At 42.4% G+C, this 24,538-nt stretch overlaps 1 protein-coding gene across 3 annotated transcripts in view; it reads left to right on the top strand.

The window, feature by feature from the left end:
* The first annotated feature begins 2,768 nt into the window (after positions 1-2,768).
* Positions 2,769-24,538, top strand: part of PPM1H (protein phosphatase, Mg2+/Mn2+ dependent 1H) — a 261,881-nt gene continuing 240,111 nt past the window's right edge. Inside the window, exon 1 of one of the 3 annotated variants that reach the window (XM_043564783.1) lies at positions 2,769-3,548. In XM_043564783.1, coding sequence (XP_043420718.1) covers positions 3,304-3,548 — 245 coding nt within the window. In that variant the 5' untranslated portion in view covers positions 2,769-3,303. The remainder of the gene's footprint in view (positions 3,549-24,538) is intronic. The other 2 variants (XM_043564781.1, XM_043564780.1) reach the window with 2 other exon arrangements.

Raw genomic sequence — 24,538 nt, 5'->3', positions numbered from 1 at the left:
GGGACTTGCTCATCCTAAGGGTGGGAGCACAGATACTCCCAAATTTGCATTTGTAATAGGTGTGAAAGGCATTTTGGGGGGGGGCTCCCCTAAAAGGGATGACCATCTCATTTTAATCAGAATTTACCTCCCAGCTGATCTTCAAGAATGACATAATTGAGAAGTTAATTATATGAAAAATATTTCTCTGGAAAATCCTGTGATGTGACACTGCTCTTAGGGGTGGGTATAAAGGTAGTGGGTTTTTCAGTTAGTGATAAACACTCATACTATAGAAATATTCAAAGGAGGCTCAGTCAGTTGAGCGTCTGACTTCAACTCAGGTCATGATCTTGCTCTGTCTCTGTCTCCGTCTCTCTCTCAAAAATAAATAAACATTAAAAAAATATTCAAAGGAGAACAGGTATGAAAGTCTGTCTGCTTGTTTTTGCAAAACAAACTAGACTTGCAAAGCTAAAGATATAGCATCACTTTTCTGTGATAGATAATACTCAGGTTACAGTGAAATAGGAGAACTTGTTATAAAACTGTGGTTCACAAATCTGGCTAATATTACCAAATTCAATGATACCAAATATCCTATTTGAGAAAAATTTTGGAAGCCTAGAGAAAATATTAACAGTAGTGATCCCCTGGGGAAATTTTTAGAGTCTTTTACTTTTTCATTTACAGTTCTATTCAATTGTATTTCATTTATTTATTTATTAATCATTTTACAAATTGTTCAAAAAATTTTAAATTATTTTTTAAATGTTTTATTTCTTTTTGAGAGAGAGCATGAGCAGGGAAAGGGCTGAGAGAGAGGGAGACACAGAATCCAAAGCAGGCTCCAGGCTCTGAGCTATCAGCACAGAGCTGGATGCAGGGCTTGAACTCACCAACTGTGATATCATGACCTGAGCCGAAGTTGATGCTTAACCAACTGAGCCACCCAGGTGCCCTGGGTTTTATTTATTTATTGACTATGATCAGGTACTACTTTAAATTGAAAATAAATTAGACAGGAAAAATTTTAAATCCTATATTTAGTAAATACTAATGCCTTGCTATAAGCGAAAGAAGGTCAGAACACAGTAAATTGATCTTGATAGAGGCTAGTTACTGAAGTATCCAAAGGACATCGGTAAAGGGTAATTGTTCTACAATGAAAGCTTGAGAAAGGGATTCTGCGTTTATGGAGACTCGGTGGATGCCAGTGCATGTGGTTGGTTAGATGTTTAGCCACTACATAGATTTTCCAATTGGAAGGAGTTCATAGTTTAGCAAAGCAACGGTTGAACAACGGTTTGTTGTTCATTTAGATTTTGCCTTATTTAGAATCCTCCCCCCGAATTTAAAATTAGAGAAAGGGGCTCAAGATAAAATTATTTTTCTGTTCTGTGAAAAGTAGTAAAAACTCATTGACAGAAATGGTATTTCACTGGACATTTGCATGTTGGTTCTCTCGTTTTTTTGTTTTTTACATAATTACTTGGGATGCTGTAAACTGGAGTTCCTGGTTATGAAAAAGCCAAAGGCGAAAATGCCTTTAAAAATATTATAGATACAGGGGTGTCTGGGTGCCTCAGTCAGTTAAGCATCGGACTTCTGCTCAGGTCATGATCTCATGGTTTGTGGGTTCGAGCCCCACATCTGGCCCTGGAGCCTGCTTCGGATTCTGTGTTTCCCTCTCACTCTGCTCCTCCCCTGCTCATACTCTGTCTTTCTCTGTCTCTCTCAAAAATAAACAGTAAAAAAATATATACATATATACTATAAGTACAAAAAAGAAAAGAAAAGAAAAGAAAAGAAAAGAAAAGAAAAGAAAAGAAAAGAAAAGAAAAGAAAAGAAAAGAAAAGAGATCAGTGAGGTTTACCCAGGCCTCACCTGAGAGCAAAAATTCCAGTTCCTCTTCAGAGAATTACCTTCCCACCAACACCTGGGCTGCTCTCCCAGCTTCCTAGTGCTGAGAAGAATGAGGGCCTGTATTCCCTCCCGAACTTACTGAGCTGTTCAGTAAGTAACTCCACAAGTAACACAGAATCCTGGCAAATTAAATGGTAGGTAAACATGGGAACAGGATACAGAATAAGTAAACATGAACAGGATACAGCTTTCTTGCAAAAAAAAATTTTTTTAAGCCAATATTTAACAAATGTTACCCCTGATGAAACACATTCATCAGTTGGTTTTTCATTTTTCTGTTTAAGAAAATAGTTTACATTAAGTGTCTCAATATTAAACAGGGCCAGCTTTGAAAATACACTTTTGTTCCTATGTTGGAGGAAAATACTTGTATAAGTTTATTAAACAGTTAAGTACTAGGTAAAACAGGGCTTGCTTCTGATTTCTGAGAGCTCTTTTGTGTTCCTACCGTTAAGCTTATTCTGGGTTGGAAATAGGGTTTGCCCGGTAGATAATGTTGTGCGTGGTGCTAATGAGGAATAAAAGTAATTCTAGAAATGCCTAGGGAAAAACTTTTAATGATTCTTATGCAACACTTGTGAGTTTTGTTGTGTTAAAGCTCTGAAAAGTCTTTCACACCAGGTGCTCCTCATTTCCACTGCCGGCCCACCATGGGGCCGGCCCACCGAGATTCCACCTGTCTCCCCTTCCCAAACCTCCAGCTCCCGAAGTTTCCATTCCCGGAGGCGCAGGCAAGCATTCCTCAGCTAGGGGATTCCTCTACTGGCTCGGCCCGGCTCCACGTGACCTCCCCTAACACCTGTATACTGCTTTCAGCTCACAGCGCCCCCATCCCCTCCGCCAGGTACCGACCCAGCCCGGCTCCCCCCTCCCCCAGGAGGTCACGATCCCGGTGCGAGCCTCGCTCGGGCCGGCAGGGGAGGGGCCGAGGCCACGGCCACGGCAGTTGCTCGAGCCCTTGCAGCCTGATTATCACATGACTGGACGGCGGCGGTAGCCGTGGCAGCAGCCGCGCCGGCTCTGCCGGCTCGCCGGGTGGGCTCAGTTCCGCTCACGCAGGAGTCGGGCGCAGAGGGCGGGGAAGGAACCTGCTGCCGCGGCGGTCGCCCAGTCGCTCCCGGAGCGCGCGGCGTCTCCCCGGGCCCGGCCGGCCCGCTCCATGCCGCTCCGTTGCGGAAGTGTAGCGGGGGGAGGCGGCGGCGGCGGCTGCACGGAGCGCGGGAGGCCGGGGCCCGGCCCCCTGCAGCACTAGGCTCCGGGAGCCGCGCGGCGCGCCCCAGCGGCCCGGCTGCCCGTGCGCCCGGCGCCCGCCGCAGCCTGCATGCCCCGCGCTGCGCTTCGTCCGGCCCCCGCCGCCGCCTCCTGCTCGCACCGCTGCTGCCGGGCGCCGGAGTAATATGCTCACCCGAGTGAAATCTGCCGTGGCCAATTTCATGGGCGGCATCATGGCTGGCAGCTCAGGCTCCGAGCACAGCGGCGGCGGCTGTGGAGGCTCGGACCTGCCCCTGCGCTTCCCCTACGGGCGGCCGGAGTTCCTGGGGCTGTCTCAGGACGAGGTGGAGTGCAGCGCCGACCACATCGCCCGCCCCATCCTCATCCTCAAGGAGACCCGGAGGCTGCCCTGGGCCACTGGCTACGCAGAGTGAGTGTAGCGACACCGGCGGCGCCCCTGCTCTCCTCGCGGCCCTTCCCCGCACGGTTCCAGCCCTCCTCTCTCCTCCTTCTTCGGCCTCAGGGCCCTCCAGGGGCTGCCGGCGTCCAGGCCTCGGCGGGGACCTCTTTACTTACACTGGCCATTCCTCTCTTTTCCTACTCCCCCTTCCCCCAACCCCAAGGACGCAGCGTCTCCAGCCCGGGTATGGGTGGTGGATGGTGGGTGGCAGCGCTGGACCGTGGGAAAGCTAAGGTTGCACGGGTCTGTGATTCCGGGGGCTGTGACACTTGGAAGAAAGTGCGTAGAACAGCTTTGCTGAAGTTTGAAACACAGCAGGGAAAGCTGGCATCTGCGCCCACCCTCCCCAAAAGCTTTGCGCCACCGTATGAAGTTTGTGGGGAAGAGTCAGGAGGAGCTGTCGCTGCGCATGAGTGGGTGGGTGGGGGGCAGTTCGTGTGCAAGGTTACACATATGAGAAGGTCTCAGTTTCTCTGACTTAAGTCTAGGAGCTTGCTCGCTTCTCCTTTAGCGGGTAGTAAACCTCTGCGCGTTCGGTAAGTGCCAGTACTGTTTCCCCCAGTCCTCTGGGAGTGGGAACTTATTTCAGGTGTCTAACGATAGCATTTTGGTAATCAGCTTTGGCGATTAAGCGAGCGTTTGAGTGATTTACTATTTCAAGAACTGATTCAGTTAGGTTGACGACCTGGAGTGGAACTGGGAAAGGAGGGAGGATTTTAATGGCCTCCCCGCCTCCCCAGCTACTCCTCCATTGACTATTAATGACCATCTTATGAATGATAGGATAAGTAAGGTTTCTCCTCCTACTCATCTTTATGCAACTGGGAAATTGGGAAGGTGGCATTTAGGAGACCAGAGATAAGGGCTTAACAATGACCCGGTGGGTGCACAAGTGCACGCAAAACCCCGGTGCCGGGCACACCTGCCCCTTTTCCTTTAACTCCATCTGCTCCATGATCTTGGCCCTCCCCTCTCCGCGAACGGCATCGCTCGCTGATTGGTTCACCCGGGAACCAATCGGCTCTCCCGACGCCTGGGCGCTTCGATGCTGACCCTGTTCTGGTGGCCCGGATACCCGCGAGCAGGCAGGGTTCCCGACGCTCCGGGTTCCGGTGCGAGACGGGGCTTGCAAGACGCTCTGCTTAGAGTCTAGAATTCTTTTTTCCTTTTCTTTTCATCATACGACCTTTTCTCCGTGGGTTTTAATAGAAGAGGTGAATAAATGGGGAGAGACTACTGGAATATAAAAGATGGTGACAAAACCCAGTGAGAAGGTTGGGTGCTAAAACAATAACCATTAACACATAATAAGGGACAAGCCTGGTTAGGGAATGTTGTGTGTGTGTGTGTGGGGGGGGGGAGTACCAGATAGCCTTATAATTTATAGGAGAATCCAAAGCAAAGATAAACACCTGTGTAAGGAAGAAATGCCTGTCCATACATACCAAACACCTTTTCTTGAGTGAAATTAAAAAAAAAATGTTTAAAGCCCATTTAGACGCACTGCAAGGCAAAACAGCTCGGAGGCATACTGTGTCCTACAATTGTGTGAGGTGGGGGACTTGTGCTTGCCAAAAAACCTGAACAACCCAGCCAGTTGTCGCTCCAGTGGGATTTACAAGGTGAGAGCATCTGTCTGAGGGGCAGAATGACAAGGAGATAGTGAGAAAGTCATGAGAAGTAGGAGGGAAGATGTTATAACCCATGTGGAAGCTCTCTGGGCACGATAAAAGGAGGACCTCAAACGGGAAGAAAAGGAAAGGGGAATAAAAACCAGTTTCAGAACGTTTGGTTCCTATGGCAGGCACATGATACGCTCAGGACTAAAGAATATAAGGGACTCTGAAATGAGAGCTGTGGCAGGGATGGATGGGAGGGGCTACACCTCCTCCTAGCTAGGCCTCCATTTCCTTATCTCTAAGAAGTTTGCCTTTTCCTAGACCCAGATGTGAGAGATGTTCAGTATGAAGGTTAGAAGGACCCCTGTAAAAATCTTTAATTTTAAAAATCAGTTATTTTTTAAAATAAAAAAATTTTTTTTGAATCTTTGTTTTTGAGAGAGAGAGAGAGCACGAGTGAGCAGGGAAGGAACAGAGAGGGAGGCACAGAATCCAAAGCAGGCTCCAGGCACAGAGCCAGACGTGGGGCTCAAACTCACCAACCGTGAGATCATGACCTGAGCCCAAGTCGGACGCTTAACCGACTGAGCTCCCTGGGCACTCCTAAAAACTACTTATTAAACGCTCACTGGGTTAAGTGGCTTGGACTTTTGATTTCAACTCACGTCACTATCTCACAGTTGGTGAGTTGGAGCCCCATACTGGGATCTGTGCTGACAGCATGGGGCCTGCTTGGGATTCTCTCTCTTCCTCCCCACACATAGTCTCACGTGTGTGCTCTGTCTCTCAAAAATAAATAAACATTAAAAAATAGTGGATTAAAATATTAAAAATATTAGTTGTGAAACTAGTACACACTTGTGAATTCAAGCAAAGACCTATACCTTTACAAATGTAGGTACCCCCCCCCCACTCCCTTTAGGGTTAGTAACTGTTTAGTGTTTGGTGTGTGTGCCTTTCTAGACTTCTTTGAATGCACTTATAAATATGCATCATGTGTTTCTTTTTTCTTCCCACGATAGACTCCTACTGAGTATGTTATTCTGTAGCATTTTCAGAAAACGCTATGTCATGGACTTTATTCCAAGTCAATACATACAGAATTGCCTCATTCTTTTAAAGTATATACATAGTACTAATAATAGCTAACAATAGGTGCTTACTGTTTAGTACTTTCACTGTTTGCAGCTTTGTATCATATCATTTGATTCTCGCAACAACCCTATAAAGTAGGCAGTAGCATTTGCATTTTCTATAAAACAGAATATATATATGACAGAATATATATGTAACAGAATATATATATATATAATAAGACACAGGCAATGAATGATTAAGCAATATATATATCTACATATATAAGCAATATATATGTAACAGAATGTATATATGATATATATAGTATATATAAAATAAGGCACAGAGGTAATGAATGATTAAGCGACTTTCCCAGAGTCCTACCACCTTAACAGAGCCTGTATTTGAACCCAAGCATGATTCCACAGCCCACAATACCAAACTGCCTTCTTACAGGGTATTAAACTATGGTGCATTTATCTATAGCCAGGATTAAGCACTGTTATCTTGTCCCCTCCCTTTGCCAGATGTCAGATGTACTGTACCACTTCCTCAAACCTTGAACTGTACTTACTCTTCCTGAAAACACACATCCTGAATGATCAAAATGTCCGAAATAGAGAAGGGGAGAGAAAGATCTGTAGGGCTATGATCAGACGCTGCTACCAGTAACACTGCCCTTTACTATAGTATTTCATGGAAGGAGGAATTCCCTTTGTTCTAGAAGGTACCTAAGAGAGAGAGAATTGGTAAAGAGATTGCTCACAGAGTAGGGACCAGGGGGATGCTATGAATCAAGGTCTGAATCAGAAGGGATTTGCTTACCCTTCCAGAAAGTGAGTTACTTTCAATGCCTTCCTGGGGAGGAAGAATTGGCATCTCGGTGTTTGAGCAGTTAGAGGACAGTTGAACTCTAAGGCTGACCTTTTGGACGATAAAAAATTAAGGATAAATGTTCTATTTTTTGCCACTTCTTGTTAATCCTTTTCGAGCAGAGATTCTCTGTAGGTTATAGGCCTAGAGAATTAGCTTAAGAAATCCCTGTAAGACTTGAGGATCCAGAAACTGAAGACCCTCACTTATTAATTCAGTATTTATTGGCGTTGTGCTGAATGGAATTTCCTGGCTCCTCAAAAAGCTTTCTATTGTGGCTGAAGATTTTAGCCACTTGATTAAGGGCTATATGCTAGGTTGTAAGACTCTGTAAGGTGTTACAGTTAAAAATAACATCCACAGAGCTCACATCTTTAAAAAAAATGGATTAAAAAGTTTTCTTTTTTAGTTTGGCTTTGAAATTATGGATTTAGACTGTTAGATCTGCTCAGAGAGAGCCCATGGGAAACAACAGTTTGACCCAGGGACCCCCACAGGGCAGCTACTTCCCTTCTCTCTCCATGACTTTAAACTTTTTTTTTTTTTTTTTAAGTTAGGCTTATTTTTTTTGAAAGAGCAGGCCAGCAGGGGAGGGGCACAGAGAAAGGAGGACAGAGGGTGTGTGGGGCTTGAACTCATGAACTGAGAGATCATGGCCTGAGCTGAAATTGGCAGCTCTGAGCCCCCCGGGCACCCTTCTCTTCTAAAACTTTAAATCCCACCCAAGTGGTTCCTGTGTTTCAGGGACCTGGAAGTTGATTCAGTTTTTAATGGATTAGGAGCCCATTTTGACTTCTTCCCAGCTTGTCCAACCTTACTCTCATCAGTGGTCCACTGGACTTACAGATACAAGTGGATATGGAGTTCATGCCCGAAACTACCGCAGCAGAAAACACCAGAGAACGTGTAATAGTCTGTATATGAAAGCATCACATTCACGTTTTTGTCAGGGATAAATTTTTGCTTGTACAGAAATCGGTAATTACAGCAGCATTTTACTTGGGGTATAGCTACAACTATACAATTCTCTTTATTTGTGTTTATTTTTGAGATACCGAGCATGAACAGGAGAGGGGTGGAGGGAGAGGAAGACAGAATCTGAAACAGGCTCCAGGCTCTGAGCTGTCAGCACAGAGCCCGATGTGGGGCTTGAACCCACAAACTGTGAGATCATGACCTGAGCCAAAGTCGGACGCTTAACCTACTGAGCCACCCAGGTGCCCCTCGTTGTTGTTGTTGTTTTTTCCCCCTAGTATCTTTCTTATAAAAGTGACCCAGGCATGGGTACAAAAAAAAACTATTTTAAGTTCTTTGTGTCTCATAGTGTTCAAAATTGTGATGAAATAGCCTTGTTTAAATCCAGCAAATAGCCCACACGCATTTAGATTTGTTTTGGAATCTGTAGGCTGTTCTGCCTCCCCAGCTATTGGCACTAATTAACAATCACCAGTGAATCACGTTGGTTGTCTGTGAGGTGGTGATGACAGAGAAACCACTATTTCTCTCTTGATCCAAAGCTCAGAAATCCCCTGGCCTTCATTTTTTCTTCTGACCTCCTCTAGCACAGCCACCCCTCTTACACCTCTTAGCAGAGCTCCTGCCTGGGAACTTCCTGTTTAACTTTTGCAGCGGAAGAATCTTGAGGTTCTCTACTTCTTCTTCTATAAAGATAAAAAGGGGGGTGCCTGGGTGGCGCAGTCGGTTAAGCGTCCGACTTCAGCCAGGTCACGATCTCGCGGTCCGGGAGTTCGAGCCCCGCGTCGGGCTCTGGGCTGATGGCTCAGAGCCTGGAGCCTGTTTCCGATTCTGTGTCTCCCTCTCTCTCTGCCCCTCCCCCATTCATGCTCTGTCTCTCTGTCCCAAAAATAAATAAACGTTGAAAAAAAAAATAAGATAAAAAGGAATGGATTGTGGAGGAAGGTGTCTCATTTAACAAAACTCTCCATAGCACTTACTTGCAGATGAATTAAAAGTTCACAGTGGCCTAAAACATGTCACCTGCCTTTCTGGTAACCTGCAGAAGGTATTCATTTCCTATTTTAAAGCAGGTGGTTAAGCTCTCCTCCATTTTTCAGATTTAACACAATGAAGTCTTCTCCTCTGGGATGGAGCTTCTGGGCTGTCCCTTAGGAACCTGGATCAGTTTCCTTCAAAGACTAGTGATGCTTTTGGCAGAGGATTTAACCGTTCTGAGGGGTTGTGTTTATTCTGTGTTTCAGCTTCAGTTAGGTAGACATCTCTGATATTTTCCCACCACGCAGTGCTTCCTAACTATGGTTATGGTAGTACCAGCTGATAAAACTGCATCCTAGAATTGTTTTCTAAAAATATATTATTGAGGACAAATTTTTATTGAGATATAATTGACATTAATTTCAGATGTGTAGCGTGATTCCGCATCTGTATATATTGTGAAATCACAATAAATCTAGTTAACACCCATCGCCACACACAGTTACAATTGTGTGTGATGAGAACTTTTAAGATTTGCTCTTAGCAACTTCAAATGTACAAGACAGTATTATTACTGTAGTCATCACCCTGTGCATTACCTTTTGACCACCTTAACCCATTTTTGTACACCCTTCCCAACCGTTCACCAATCTATTCTCTGTATCTATAAGGTTTTTTTGTTTTTTTTTTTTAAGATTTACACACATAAGTGAGGTAATATAGTATTTGTCTCGGACTTGTTTCACTTAGCATAATGGCTCAAGGTCCACGTATGTTCTCACAAATGGCAGGATTTCCTTTTGTATGGCCAAAAATACTCCATTGGGTGTATATATCTATATATGAAATATATATGTATAAAATATATATGATATGTAGATACACACCCACATTGTCTTTATCCATTCATCTATCAATGGGCAATTAGGTTTTTTTCCGTGTCTTGACTATTGTAAATAATGCCACAATGAACATGAAGATGTAGGTATTTTTTTGAGTTAGTGTTTTCATTTCCTTTGGATAAATACCTAGAAGTGGAATTGCTGGATCATATGGTAATTAGATTTTTAATTTTCTGAGGAAACTTCCATACTGTTTCCCATAGTGCACCAATTTACATTCCCACCAACAGTCACAAGGGTTCCCTTTTTTTCCCCACATCCTAACCAGCGCTTGTTATTTCTTGTTCTTTTGATCATAGCCATTCTAACAGGTATAAGCTGATATCTCATTGTGGTTTTAGTTTGCATATCCCTGAGGGTTAGTGATGTTGGGTACGTTTTCATGTTGGCTATCTGTATGTCTTCTTTGGGAAAAAAAATAATATCCATTCAGATTCTCTGCCCATTAAAAAAAATGAGATTTTTTAAATTTAAATTAAAATTTTTTTTTTGCTATTGAGTTGGATGAGTTTTTTCTATATTTTGGATACTAACCCCTTATCAGATATATGGCTAGCACATATTTTCCTCCATTCAGTAAGGTCCCTTTTCATTTTGTTGATGGTTTCCCTTGCTGTGCAGAAGCTTTTTAGTTTGAATAGTCTCACTTGTTTAATTTTGCTTCTGTTGCCTTTGCTTTTGGTGTCACACCAAAAAATTGATGCCAAGATCCAGGTTGAGGAGCTTACCACCTATGTTTTCTTCTAGGAGTTTTATGGTTTCAGCTAGCATTCAAGTCTTTAATCCGTCTTGAGTTAATGTTTGTGTCTGCTGTACAATAGTGGTCCAGTTTCTTTCTTTTGCATGTGGCTGTCCAGTTTTCCCCCACACCACTCATTGAAGAGACTGACTTCCCCCGATCATGTATTCTTGGCTCCTCTGTCATAAATTGGCCATCTATGTATGTAGGGGTTTATTTCGGGGTTCTCTGCTCTATTTACCTATGTGTTTTTATGCCAATACCGTGCTATTTTAATTGCTGTGGCCTTATAATATAGTTTGAAATCAGGAAGCGTGATGCCTCCAGTTTTGTTCTTTCTCAAGATGTGTTGGGCCATTTGGGGTCTTTTGTGGCTCCATACATATTTTAGGATGGTTCCAGTTGTGTGAAAAATGTCTTTGGAATTTTGATAGAGGGACTGCATTGAATCTGTAGATTGCTTTGGGTAGTCTGGACATTTCAACAGTGTTTTTTCTAATCCATGAGCATGGAGTGTCTGCCATTTGTATTTTCTTCACTTTCTTTCATCAGTGTCTGATAGTTTTTAGTGACAGTTCTGTCACTTCTTTGGTTAAATTTACTTCCAGGTATTTTATTCTTTGGTGTCTAGGTGTAAGTGGAATTGTTTTCTTAAGTTCTCTTTCTGATAGTTCATTATTAGTGTATAGAAATACAACTGATTTTTGCATATTGATTTTGTATCTTGTAACTTGACTGCATGTGTTTATCCCAATAGGTTTTTGGTGGTCTTTAGGGTTTTCTATTTATATCATGTCATTTGCAAATAGTGTCAGTCTTTATGTCTCCCTTTCTGATGGGGATGCTCTTTCTTTGCTTTTTTTTTTCTTTGTTTCTGCCTAATTGTTCTAGCTAGGGCTTCTAGTACTGTGTTGAGTAAAAGTGGTGAGGGACACCTGGGTGGCTCAGTCAGTTAAACCTCTGACTCTTGGTTTTGGCTCAGGTTATGATCTCATGGTTTGTGAGTTTGAGCCCCACATCGGGCTCCTTGCTGACAGTGTGGAGTCTGCTTGGGATTCTCTCTCTCCCTCTCTTTCTTCCCTTCTCCTACTCACTCTGCTCTCTCAAAATAAATAAATAAACTAAAAAAAAGTGGTGAGAGTAGACATCCTTGCCTTGTTCTGGATCTTAAAGGAAGAACTTTCAGCTTAGCACCAGTGAGTAGTGAGTATGATGATAGCTGTGGGCTTGTCATAGATGACCTTTATTACATTGAGATACATTACCTCTATACCGATTTTGTTGAGAGCTTTTATCAGAAATGGATACTGACTATTGTCAAATGCTTTTTCTCCATGTGTTGAGATAATCATGTGATTTTTATCCTTCATTTTGTTACTGTGTATTATATCAATCGATTTGTGTGTATTGAACCATCCTTGGATCCCTGGAATAAATCCCACTTGATCATGGTGTGTGATCCTTTTAATGTGTTGTTGAATTCAGTTGGCTAATATATTGTTGAGCTTTGCATCTATGTTCAGGAGGAATATTGGCCTCTAATTGTCTTTTCTTGTGGTGCCCTTGTCTGGTTTCAGTATCGAGGTAATGTTGGCTTTGTAAAATGTATTTGGAAGTGTTCCCTCTTCTGTTATTTGGAAGATTGAGAAAGAAGGACAAATTATTTTTTCAAAGAAGATGTCTTTTAATTGTAGATGTTTTGGTTGTTGTTGGAGTTGTCTTTATGCTTTGTTCTGATTTGTCTAAATTTGAACAGAGGATTGATCCCCCCACCCCCACCCCCTTTGAATTTATGCCATCCTCTTTCAGGAAATAAACACTATTCATCTTCCATTCTCTCAGGGAAAGAGTGGCATTCCTACTGTGTGTCAGGTATGGGTCCTATTCTGGGCCCATAATATAAGACATAGTCATTGTCCTCATGAAAATTTTTATGTCATAGTCTTTTCCCCTTTAGTGTCATTCTTTGAAATTAAAGTGAAATCATGGACTAATCAGGTGGTAAGAGGTCAGCATTGGAGAAGGTGGGTGCAGGGAGGTCATTTGTTTGATTTTTAATGTCTTAATGCTTCTGGGAAATTTCAAATCTCAGCATTTGAAATCATGGTGTCTTTAAGTCCTACTAAGGAAGTAAACTGTTCTTTCCAGCAAACATTGTGACTAGCTGTCAAGTTCTCTGTACCTGGAGGTCCCAAGACCTTTATATATATCTATATAAAGGTATGACTAAAAAAAAATTATTGTAACTCTTATTAAAATGGTAAGGAATATGTTTTTCAAGACTGTTGCAATAGGGGCACTTTATTTTTTTTTAATTTTTTTTTCATGTTTATTTCTGAGACAGAGAGAGACAGAGCATGAGTGGGGGAGGGGCAGAGAGAGAGGGAGACACTGAATCCGAAGCAGGCTTCAGGCTCCGAGCTGTCAGCACAGAGCCCAACGCGGGGTTTGAAGATCATAACCTGAGCCGAAGTCAGACGCTCAACCAACTGAGCCACCCAGATGCCCCAGGGGCATTTTAATAGAGGAAAAGAGATCAGACTCAACTCCAAATACAGCAAAGAGAGCTGGGAATTAATAGCCAATGAGCAGCATGAAGATGTTAGTGGGTGGAAAATTACTGGGAAGAGACCTCATGGGTAGGGGAGATTCTTGTGAAGGCAGGTCAAGGGCTTACACATCAAGGTAGGAGAGGAGATTGATCATATATGAAAAGTGATCAGATTTGACTGCTAAGTGGGAACCTAAAGAACCAAATCTATTATCTGCCATTACCAACATTTCATGTAATAAAGGATATTTAAAAACCAGAAGAGTTGGGGCACCTGGGTGGCTTAGTCGGTTGAGCATCCCACTCTTGATTTTGGCTCAGGTCATGATTCTAGGATTGTGGGATTGAGCCCTTATGTGGGGCTCCATGCTGAGAGTGGAGCCTGCTTGAGGTTTTCTCTCCCCCCACCCCCCCGCCCCCGCCTTCACCATCTCCCCTGCTCTTTCTCTCTCACTCTTTCAAAATAAATATATAAAAATAGAAGAGCAGAGGCAAATAATCTCAGCAAAAAATAGTTTTTTAGTTTTTTTTGAAAATGCTATGATAATTGCTATTTTCCTAATTTTTCACAGACCTATAAGACCACATATTTTACCTGCCCTAGAGGACTCCTAAGGCATTTTCCAGTTTTAAACCTTGAGAGTTTCTGGGGTTCAGCTAAGAACCAGTATCTTTTCCAGGCTGAGGTCTTTCCAGGGGGGCCTACTCTCATCTTTATTGTGATTACAGTTTTGAATTATTTTTCCCCGGCACTTGATTATGAAAATTTTCAAACATGCACAAAGTTGAAACCATTATGCACTTAGCACCCATAAGGCCACCATCCGGATTCTACAGTGCACATTTTGCTGTATTTGCTTATTCATTTGCCTAGCCATCAGTCTATTATTATTTTTAAGTGTATGTTTCCTTTAGTCCAAGGGTTTTGATTTCATGCTATTAAGGTATTTTCTACAGTAAATTAAAAATCTGGATTCAGTACCTATGACATTCTCGAGAAAACCACCAAACAATTGGGTCCTCACCCATGCACGGGGAGCCAACCTAGATTTAACTTTTATACCCTTGGCATACTACAAATGATCCCTCAGTCCGTACGCTTGCCATACCTTAGCATTCACATAACTGAGAACTTCAGATGGGGTCCAGCTGAAAATGAGAAATAGATGACCTATTTCTTTGCTGTGCTCCTGTTTAATTAAATCAGTAGGAAATTTGCTTAAAACTGAAATTGTTGCTGTTGTCAGCTGGTGGCCAGTCAGGGGAAAACGGTGAGGAGTAGTCTGTTTTGTTAAGACTTCAGAAGGTATTGGGGCGCCTGGGTGGCTCAGTTGGTTAAGCAGCCGACTTCAGCTCAGGTCACTATCTCACGGTCCGTGAGTTCGAGCCCCGCGTCGGGCTCTGGGCTGATGGCTCAGAGCCTGGAGCCTGCTTCCGATTCTGTGTCTCCCTCTCTCTCTGCCCCTCCCCCATTCATGCTCTGTCTCTCTCTGTCTCAAAAATAAATAAAACATTAAAAAAAAAATTAAAAAAAAAAAAGACTTCAGAAGGTATTGCTTGAAAAGTGCTGATGATAAAGACACCGTTGTGCTGTTTACCTTATTTCTGAGATAGGTGTCTGCTAGGAGGCTTAGTACCTGCCTAATTACTCCTTTTTTCTGGGATGGTTCCATCAGTTGGGTTTTCTGGAATGTGAATCAATAGTGTTTTTTGTTTTTTTGTTTTTTTGGTTTTTTTTTTTTGGTTATACTGTTTCTGATTTATGTTTACAGCTGTTTATAGAAAACTAAGTGCCTACCTACCCGTATTTTTCTGTGCGGACTTTGTGTTTCCTTATTAGCAAGAATAATGATGCCACCAGTTAACATCTGTATAGCTCTTGATGCCTATTAAGGTCCTGCCATGTAGACTTAAATGTAAGCATCTGTTCTCCATGTTTTTGTTTTTGTTTTTTTTTTTAATTTTTTTTCAACGTTTTTTATTTATTTTTGGGACAGAGAGACAGAGCATGGGGGAGGGGCAGAGAGAGAGGGAGACACAGAATCGGAAACAGGCTCCAGGCTCTGAGCCATCAGTCCAGAGCCCAACGCGGGGCTCGAACTCACGGACCGCGAGATCGTGACCTGGCTGAAGTCGGACGCTTAACCTACTGCGCCACCCAGGCGCCCCTGTTCTCCATGTTTAATAGAAGAGGAAAAAGAGGCTCTGAGAGAATCCAAGTTACTTTAGCATCTCCTACAGTCCTACGATTCTGATGACCATCATGGAATCACTGAACCTGATCATTCACTGTGTGAAGTTACTCATTAATAAAAAGACATCTTAGTCCTATAAACAAAATGTCAGAGAACAGAGTAAAGAATACATTTTATTACTCAAAGGAAATTAATAAGGCTTAATCACCAGGTGGCTTTAAATTGCATGTCAGCACATCAAGTTTTACACAAAAGGATGCTTTTCAAAGCTTTAAAAAATAGTTCTATTGAGTATAGTAGACTTTCTTAGTATATGTGCGTGTCCTGAGAACAACAGTCCAGGTCTTGCCAAATTACCATCTTAACTACAAAGTGCCTTTTTTCATATTTTAATTTTTTGCAAATCCTATAAATCTTAAAAGCAGCCTGTACATTTTATCTGGTGGTATTTTTCTAAAGTTAATCCTATGTTGCACTATCAATAGCTACTTAGAAGTGGGTAATATACTTAGGAATTTGGGATGATGGGACACAAATCATAAGTCAGGTGTTATAAGGGATGCCCTCTTAAAATTTACTTTGGGGGTCCTATTACCTAAGCTCTTTACAAAGCAGAATCAAATTTTAATTTTTTTAATGTTTATTTTTAGGAGGGGTGGGGGAAGGGAGGGAAGGAGGGGCAGAGAGAGAGGGAGACACAGAATCCAAAGCAGTCTCCAGGCTCTGCGCTGTCAGCACAGATCCCAACAGGGGGGCTCAAACTCAAGAACTGTGAGATCATGACCTGAGTCAAAGTCGGCTGCTCAGCTGCTCAACCGACTGAGACACCCAGGCGCTCCCAGAATCAAGTTTCAGTGGGACTTTTTTCAGTTACTGGACTTTGGGGGCAAGGCTGGAGCACCAGTGTGGCATTTGTTTGCTGGTCCTTGGCCCCGTGGGCTCTTGCAAGGGCTGTCTTGTGGCGCTCATGCGTCTGTGACTTGCCTGAGTCAGGCCTAATGGAGCCTTGCGGGTAGGGGCAGTGCCATTAATCATCACAGGGCTGCGGGGTGGACAGAGAGATCAATTGCTTGCCAAGCTGAGAGGTCCAAAGTGGTTCGTGTGCTCTACTGTCCTTTCAGCAGGTTGACGAATAAACATTTAAGCTATCAAAAAAAGATGCCTCTTTACCATATGACCTTTTTCATTTAAGTATAGGAAGAAAAAAATCTCCAGTGACTACATTGATCTTTTTTTTAAATAAAAATGTAGTGGATTATTGAATTCCTGTATTTAAGTGGTCTGTGGTGTACTAGTAGCCATTCTGTGCCTTTTCGAACGTTGACAAATTATGTTTAGAACACACAGCTGGTGAAAATAAATGTTTAGTAGGAAGCACATTTTAAGGTACAGTGAATATGAAGAGCACATAAGAGGATGTGAGGGGTGGGAGGGAACCAAACTGGTATTGCTGTAGAAAGAACTATTACGAGGATTTTTTTTAATAGAAAAGAGGAAATAACTACAATATTTTGTTGCAAATAAATAGCCTACGAGGACGAACTCTAAAATGCATGCTTGGGAAAAGTGGAGAGCCGTTCTGTCAGCCTTTTAGGATGGCGTTCACCCTGTAGAGTAGGGTTTAGAGTAGAGCCAAAGAGCCAGATTACGCAGCATCTTGGCGGCCTTCCCTGTGACCATTACTAATGGGGCCATGCTACCCTGTTGTTAGAACCAGGTGTCCAGAGCTGGGCCGGTGATGCGGCGCAGCAGCAAATGCGGAGAAAAGAGTTGGCAACTCGGACCGCAGCAGCTGGTACTTAATTTTTAAAATATCCAGGTGTCAGATGGGAATTACATGGGCCCATAGTTGAAGCCCTGCCTCTCCTCCTGTCCCCATGTTCCAGCTTATGCGGTCGGTGCCGACAGAGGCCACCTGGCCCTCTCCCGCCGGCACGCCACCTGAAGCCCTGCCTGATGCTTTGCACCCCGCTGAGAGGCACCACGGGGTGTCCCTGGGCTTCGGTGGAGCCCTGAATTGCATCCAGTTCTGGTTCCCAGCCTCCTCACTGTCATGCACCCTTTTATTTATGTATTTTTCTTGGCTGTATCCCTTTGTGAAAGATTTTAACCAGCCACATCATATCTTTTCATCAGCAGGAAGGGGGAGTGTGATGATGATCACGTTGAACTGGTAACGTTTCGCCCGAAAGCAAAGGATTAACCGTTGTTTCGGTTAATGTGTGAGTCCTTACTGTCCACACTATCCTCCATTTGCTTCTTTTGTACTTCAGTACTTAGAACAGTTGAGGTTTCCTCTTGCTACCTTCCCAGATCCCTCAGGAGCCTGGACCACAAGCTGAAGCTCTCCCACCAGGCTTGGCGTCTGCACCAGCCCTGAGTTCGCAGATGGTGTTTTCTTTAGGATTCAGATGTGTAACACCTTCCTTGAGCATGTCATTTCCAAGTTTCTGATGTCCTTTTCCTTGTTGAAAACTACGTTTTAATGGTTTTCTTGGCTTGCAGAGTGCTGCAAGTTGCTGGAGAGGCCTGATACTTATCAGCTGCAAGCTTAATTAAACTCATGCTGAGAATATTATCCTTTTTTTTTCTAGCAGAGTTTTGACCCTTGGGCAAAAATTTATCTTGCAAAAAAATTTCTATCCACTAACTACGAGTGAGAAGAATTTAAAAACATCTTTAGCTATCTATTAACCCGTCAAGATGGAGAAAGGCCTTGATGAGTCAGGAACACAGAGTTAATATTTTAAAATAATCTTTTTTTTTTTCTCCTTGCAGACTGGATATGCATTCATTGTATCACTTCCAAATTCCCCTAAGTACTATGAAGAATATAAAAATTATCCATAAATCCTATTACTCATAATTAACTTCAGTTGAGAATTTGTATATATCTCTACATATTTGTATTTATAAAATGGGATAAGTCTACATATGGATTAGTAGTTCTTTCACTGCAAGTAAAGTGTCCATGTAAGTAAGTATCATACTCTGTCATTTATAATAACTGCATTATATCCCATTTATGGTTTTAACATTCTTTTTTTCTTGGTAGTAACTTTTTTTTTTTACTATTAAGAATCCTGAGATGAATATCCTTTTAGATCTATATCTATATCTATATCTGTATCTATGATGATATGTGGAGCCCAGTGTGGGGCTTGAACTCACAATCTTGAGATCAAGACCTGAGCTGAGATCAAGAGTTGGGTGCTTAGCCAACTGAGCCACCCAGGTGCCCCTAGATAAATTTTTGTTAAGCCATAATTTGAAAGGTGACATTTTTCTGGGGAAAAGGTGCAAAATGGACTTTTCCAGTATTTCTAGTGACATTAGTGAATAGTTTGAAAAGACTATTTTGATTGAAAATTGTATTTGAGAAATGTTAGTTATGTACTTTATATTAAACTGCTTTACCAAAGTAGTGTTTTGGTAAGCCAGGCTTACTGATTTAAGAAACATTATTGCTGCTTTTTTTGTATTTAGGATTGAGGTTTGGAAAAATGACCCTTTAGGACTAGCATAAGACCCTCCTGTGAATTATTCTGTCTTCAGAGCTAAAAACACTCATTGGCTGTCATGCCTTTAAGAGATAATCAGTGACAGCTCTTGATTTTACTTAGTTGTTTTAACTTTTAATGGATAATCTTGAGGGAGTGTGGGCATTGTCCTGTGTATTTTAATTTCTCCAGTGCTTAATATAGATTCCTATACATGAATGCTCCAAGATCACATGGACCAGAAGTAGTGGACATAATCTATAGTTCCTCTAATTTCAAATGAAAGAAAAATCACTGTTGTTCTGTAGGCTAATTTCAAAACATGTGCCCAACTTCTGGGAACACAACAGTTAATACAGCACTTGCACATTTCATTTATCTATCTGCTCCAATGTTTGTTGGAGGTATTCATGGTATTCTCTGCATCTGGACTTCTCTATGCGGAAACCAGGGAAAAACATACCTAGCTTTCTGACTCAGTGGCCTGTAATGGTAAGTCTATCTGTCTGGATGCTGAGTTCAGAAATCCATTGAAGTTTCTGAACATTATCATTGCTTTCTCTGACCCCATCTGCTCAGCTTTTTTTCCTCTACTTTACTTTCTTTACTTTGTAGTATTTTTGGTATATTCATAAGGTGACTGCTCATGAATCCTTTCTCTGTGCACAAGCTAAGGCCTTATTGAATTAGGCACAGTCTAATCTATTTCATCTCTGGATTGGATAATTTATGCTAAGATTTGCAGTTTGCTTTTGAATCAGAAACTCGAAGTCACGCAATTGGCCCATTTCCATCTCTTTCTAACTCCAAGCCAGTAACTTCTTATTTAAAGTCACGTACATGTCAATTTGAACTAGTTATTCTGCATTAAATTTTAACTTCATTAATTTCTATTCCTATGTTGGTACTGGTTCTTAGGCTGATCCTAAAGAGCTTCTTGTTTTTTGTCAGCTATATATAAAAATCATATTTACTGGAAGTTACAACTGGGAAAATTTAAAAAATTTATAATTTCAGTTCATTTTTAATGAAAAATAACCCTATTTTGCAAAACAAAAACCAGCTTAATAAGAGGAGTGTTTTCCCTATTCACTTGTAAATCTCTCTAGTAACTGGCTTAATAGAAGACAGTTGGATTCTTAACAGCTTATGCATTGAATCTGTTGTATCATCACGCTCATGGGTAAACAACACTTGGACTCAATGAGAGAAGGGGAAACACCATAGCGTATGATGAAAATTGTTTTAACCTCATGTATCTGTTGAAAGAGTCCGGGAGACTCCAGCCATACTCGAGAAGGGCTGGTGGGGGGTAGAGTCAGCATAACTTTTTATCTTTTTTTTTTTTTAAGTTTATTTATTTTGAGAGGGAGGGAGAGAGAGAGCATGCACAGGCACAAGAGAGCGAGGGAGGAACAGAGAGAGGGAGAGAATGAATTCCAAGCAGCCTCAGCACTGTCAACACAGAGCCTGATGCAGGCCTTGATCTCACAAAGTGAGATCATGACCTGAGCCAAAAGTGGATGCTAAGCTGACTGAGCCACCCAAGGGCTGGGATTTAAAAAAAAAAATTTTTTTTTTAATGCTTATTTTCGAGAGAGCGAGAGGGAGAGCGGGAATGGGGGAGGAGCAGAGAGAAAGGGAGACACAGAATCTGAAGCAGGTTCAAGGCTGTGAGCTGTCAGCACAGAACCGGATGTGGGGCTCGAACCCATGAACCACAAAACCATGACCTGAGCCAAAGTTGGATGCTCAACCGACTGAGCCACCCAGGTGCCTTGAAAGGGATTATTTAGTAGTAGCATGGTACTGGACTTTTGTTTGTGTTTTTGGTTTTTGATACCGTTACCACACATTTGCTATACACGTCACAAGGGCAAAGGAGTGAAAGATGCAGGGGTTTTAACCTTAAATGGCTTACACTCTTGTTAGGAAGATAAATTCATAAAAAGATGAAAATCTGTGCGTGGTACGAAGAGGAGTAGGGTGTTCTGGGAGGAGATTAGTCCTTTGAAGAGACAGCTTGAGGTCGTCTTGGCTCTTCTAACCAGCCTGTGGCTTCAGCAAGCTGGTTCACTGTTTTAGCATTCATTTGGCTTATTTATAAAGTTAGGTCTTTGCCTCTGGCTCCAAGGTGCTGAGAGAGTAAGTATAAGTAGTAGCATAATGGAAGTTGTGTGCTGATTAGTTCGTTTCAGCTGACTTTGATGTAAGATACTTGTGTACAGTTCACAGAAAGTAAAGCTTTACCATTTGCCTTATTTGCTAATTTATCTTAAGTCCTTGAGGGATCTGTTGGCTGAATTTGCATTTTAGCAAAAGGTGGAAGTGAATTGAAAATTTAATTACATTTGACTTCATGATACAAACTTCTAGATCCAACAGAGGGATAAACCAAGAATGATACATATAGTGGCAATTCAGCCTCTCTTCTGGGGAAGTTGCCTGCCTCTCCAGCCTATGGGGCACTGAAGGAATGAATGCTAAGCACAGGTTGTAACATTGTTTCTAGGGAAAAAAGAAAAAAAAAACACAAAAAACCTTAAGGGGCATCAGGTGGCTCAGTCAGTTAAGCCTGTAACTTACGCTCAGGTCATGATCTCCTGGTTCGTGGGTTCCAGCCCCGTGTCAGGCCCTGTGCTGACAGCTCGGGGCCTGGAGCCTGCTTGGATTCTGTGTCTCCCTCTCTGTCTCTCTGCCCCTTCTCCACATGCACACACTCTTGTGCGCTCTCAAAAATAAACATTAAAAAAAAAAATTGACAGCCTACATGTATTAAAAGGGACTAGAGTTTTTGGGTTTTTTCCCCTTGAATTCTTTTAAGAGTAATGATGCAGTTACTGTATCTGTCCAGAAAAGTTGTGATTTGAAGTGTTCGGAAGGAGAAATGTTTCAAAATTTTATCAGTGAAGCAGGTAAAATTAAGGTGGTGAGGATTCCATTATAATTGGTTCCCATTGCTTCCGCTCAGTCCTTTTCTGAGGCATGATTCAGTTATAGCCAAACTATAATTTGTAAAGTATGTGGATGCCTGAGTAGTGTCTATAAAAAGGTGTTTTTTGTTTTTAAAGTTTTTTTTTAATGTTTATTATTTTAAGAGAGAAAAAGAGCATGAGCGAGGGAGGGGCAGAGAGAGAGGCACACACACATACAGAATCCAAAGCAGGCTCCAGGCTCTGAGCTGTCAGCACAGAGCCCAACATGGGGCTTGAACTTGTGAACGACAGGATCATGATGTGAGCTGAAGTCAGTCATGACCTGAGGTGAAGTCAGTCGCTTAACAGACTGAGCCACCCAGGCGCCGCTGTTTTTGTTTTTTTTAATGTGAAATTGGTTGAAATCTCTGGATCCTTCCAGAAAAAAGAAAAGGAATGAAGATCAGAACCAATTTTGAATTTAGTCTGTCAGCCTGAGGGTGGGTGACCTGAGGACATCTCCGAAGTTCTCAGAATTGTGCTGTCGCTTGGTGCAGAGCTAATGTCCTTTGCTTTGGCAGTTAAATTGCTGTGGAAAGCAGCTGTACTTGATGTAACTTTAATCAATACCTTGTACTTCTGTGTGGCCCCATAGCTACGGTACCGCTCTATTCTGCTCAGCATCTCTGGCCTAAGAGTAAAGGACACAAGGTCTTGCTTGAAGGTTGGGTTTTGAAAATTCATGGAAGCCAAATTATATTTTAAAAGCCCTGGGAAGCTTGCTACTTGAAATCGGTCACTGCAAGCACCTGTTTTCTCCATGTTGGGAATAGTTCTGTTAATCAGTGTTGGTTCTTTCTGAGTTGAACTTTCCTAGGCCATGTGTTTCTAAAGTGGAGGATAACTAGTGGTATGTGTATTTCGAACATTAACCAGCAGCTGGCCAGCTTCCGTAGCTTGAAGGTTTTCAGGATGAGTGGTTGGGATTCTGCCTACCTTGGCTTCCTCCCTAAAGTTCTTTTGCTACCCTTGTAGGATAGATTTATTTCACTTTTCACATCTTTATTCATACCAGAACTGCTTGAGCTTCCATTCCTACTAGGGTTCTTCTCATAAATAGGAACTATTCAAAACCAGCTCCATTAATGTTTTTCTCACTAAAGAACGCATGCTTTCAGCCTTTGAACTTAAATCACATAGCCTTTCCTGAGGTACGTTTATGCTTCTCTCAAAGCAGTGATTTACCTCACTTATAGAGTTAATTGTACAGTTTTAAAGGAAGCTAGTTCTTCCACAAATATGGCTGGTTAGGTACTGAGAAATTGAAGGGCGAGTCATCTCTATTTCATAGCATGTGGCATTCGAGCTTTTTGGAGTATGTTAGAGGACAGACGCCAGAAGCGTTAACGTTATGTTAGTCAAACAGCTTGATTGTTAAAATTATATTTATTAAAGAAACTCTCTTCAGTGGTGTCCATTTTTAATAAGTCATGCTGGGGGCAAGTAAAGCAGATGATTTGAGCTAACTTGGTAAAAAACTTGAAGTTAATTTCGGTTTTCAGTCAGATAACAGTTATTAAATTCCCACTGAATATAAGCTTTTCAAGGTTGGAAAATGCCTTCTGGGGGGGGGTCTCTGGGTGGCTTAGTCGGTTAAGCGTCCGACTTCGACTCAGGTCATGATCTCACAGATTGTGAGTTGAAGCTCCCTGTGTCCCCGCATCCGCCTCTGTGCTGACAGCTCAGAGCCTGGAACCTGCTTCAGATTCTGTGTCTCTCTCTTCTCTGCCCCTCCCCTGCTCATGCTCTGTCTGTCTCTCTCTCTCTCTCAAAAATAAACATTAAAGAAAAAATTTTTAAATGCATTCCTGTGTTCAAGAATTTCACAGGTAAGCAGGGAAGGTATTATGTGTGTAACTATAGTACAGTGATCTGCTGTGATGAAGGAGGTGCTGAAATGCAGTGGAGCCCAGCAAGTCAGAGTGCGGGTTGAGAGAATGGGAAGGGGATTAGCAAAGTTGACACGGGTGGGAACTTGGAGTGCTGGTGGAGGAGGTGTATTAACTAGAGAGACAACAGTGTGATTAAATACAGGGTGGTGTGGAAGTGACCATTTCTGGGAATTCAGGTAATTTTTTTATGAGTATTGGTAGGTATTCGTTTGTAGAGCCTCCTCAGAGAAATCCCTCATCTGGAGCCCGGACCACCTGACACTAGACAAATAATCGTGCTCCCTTCTTACGGAAGGAGTGGGTACTGAAAAAATTTTGATAGTCTTTCGGCCTGCCAAGCATGGCCTCTGGAACCTCCCTGTGAGATTTGGGCTTTCCTTTATTGTGAAAGGAAGCTGTCTGAATGATGCTTTTGTATTTGGGAATCCTGCCGGGCTACTCTTGGGATGCTCTGCATTTTGTGTTTGGGGAGTAGAGGGAAAGCGAGAGGGGCATTGCTTCTCACGTAAGACCTGGTGGAATGAATGGAGGTCTAAGGTGAATTCACTATGGACTACAACTTTTGCTACAGGAAAGAATAGAATGGGGAGGCATATATTGTCTCATTTGCTGGTAGGCTGGGCTGGATATGTTCTGCAGAAGCTCGGTGCGGTCTGTGCCAGTATCACCTTGTGATTGTGTCAC

Source organism: Prionailurus bengalensis, chromosome B4 (assembly GCF_016509475.1).
Source record: "Prionailurus bengalensis isolate Pbe53 chromosome B4, Fcat_Pben_1.1_paternal_pri, whole genome shotgun sequence".
Classification (NCBI taxonomy): domain Eukaryota; kingdom Metazoa; phylum Chordata; class Mammalia; order Carnivora; family Felidae; genus Prionailurus; species Prionailurus bengalensis.
Note: the sequence above shows the minus strand (reverse complement) of the source record. Positions and strands in the feature narration are given on the sequence as shown.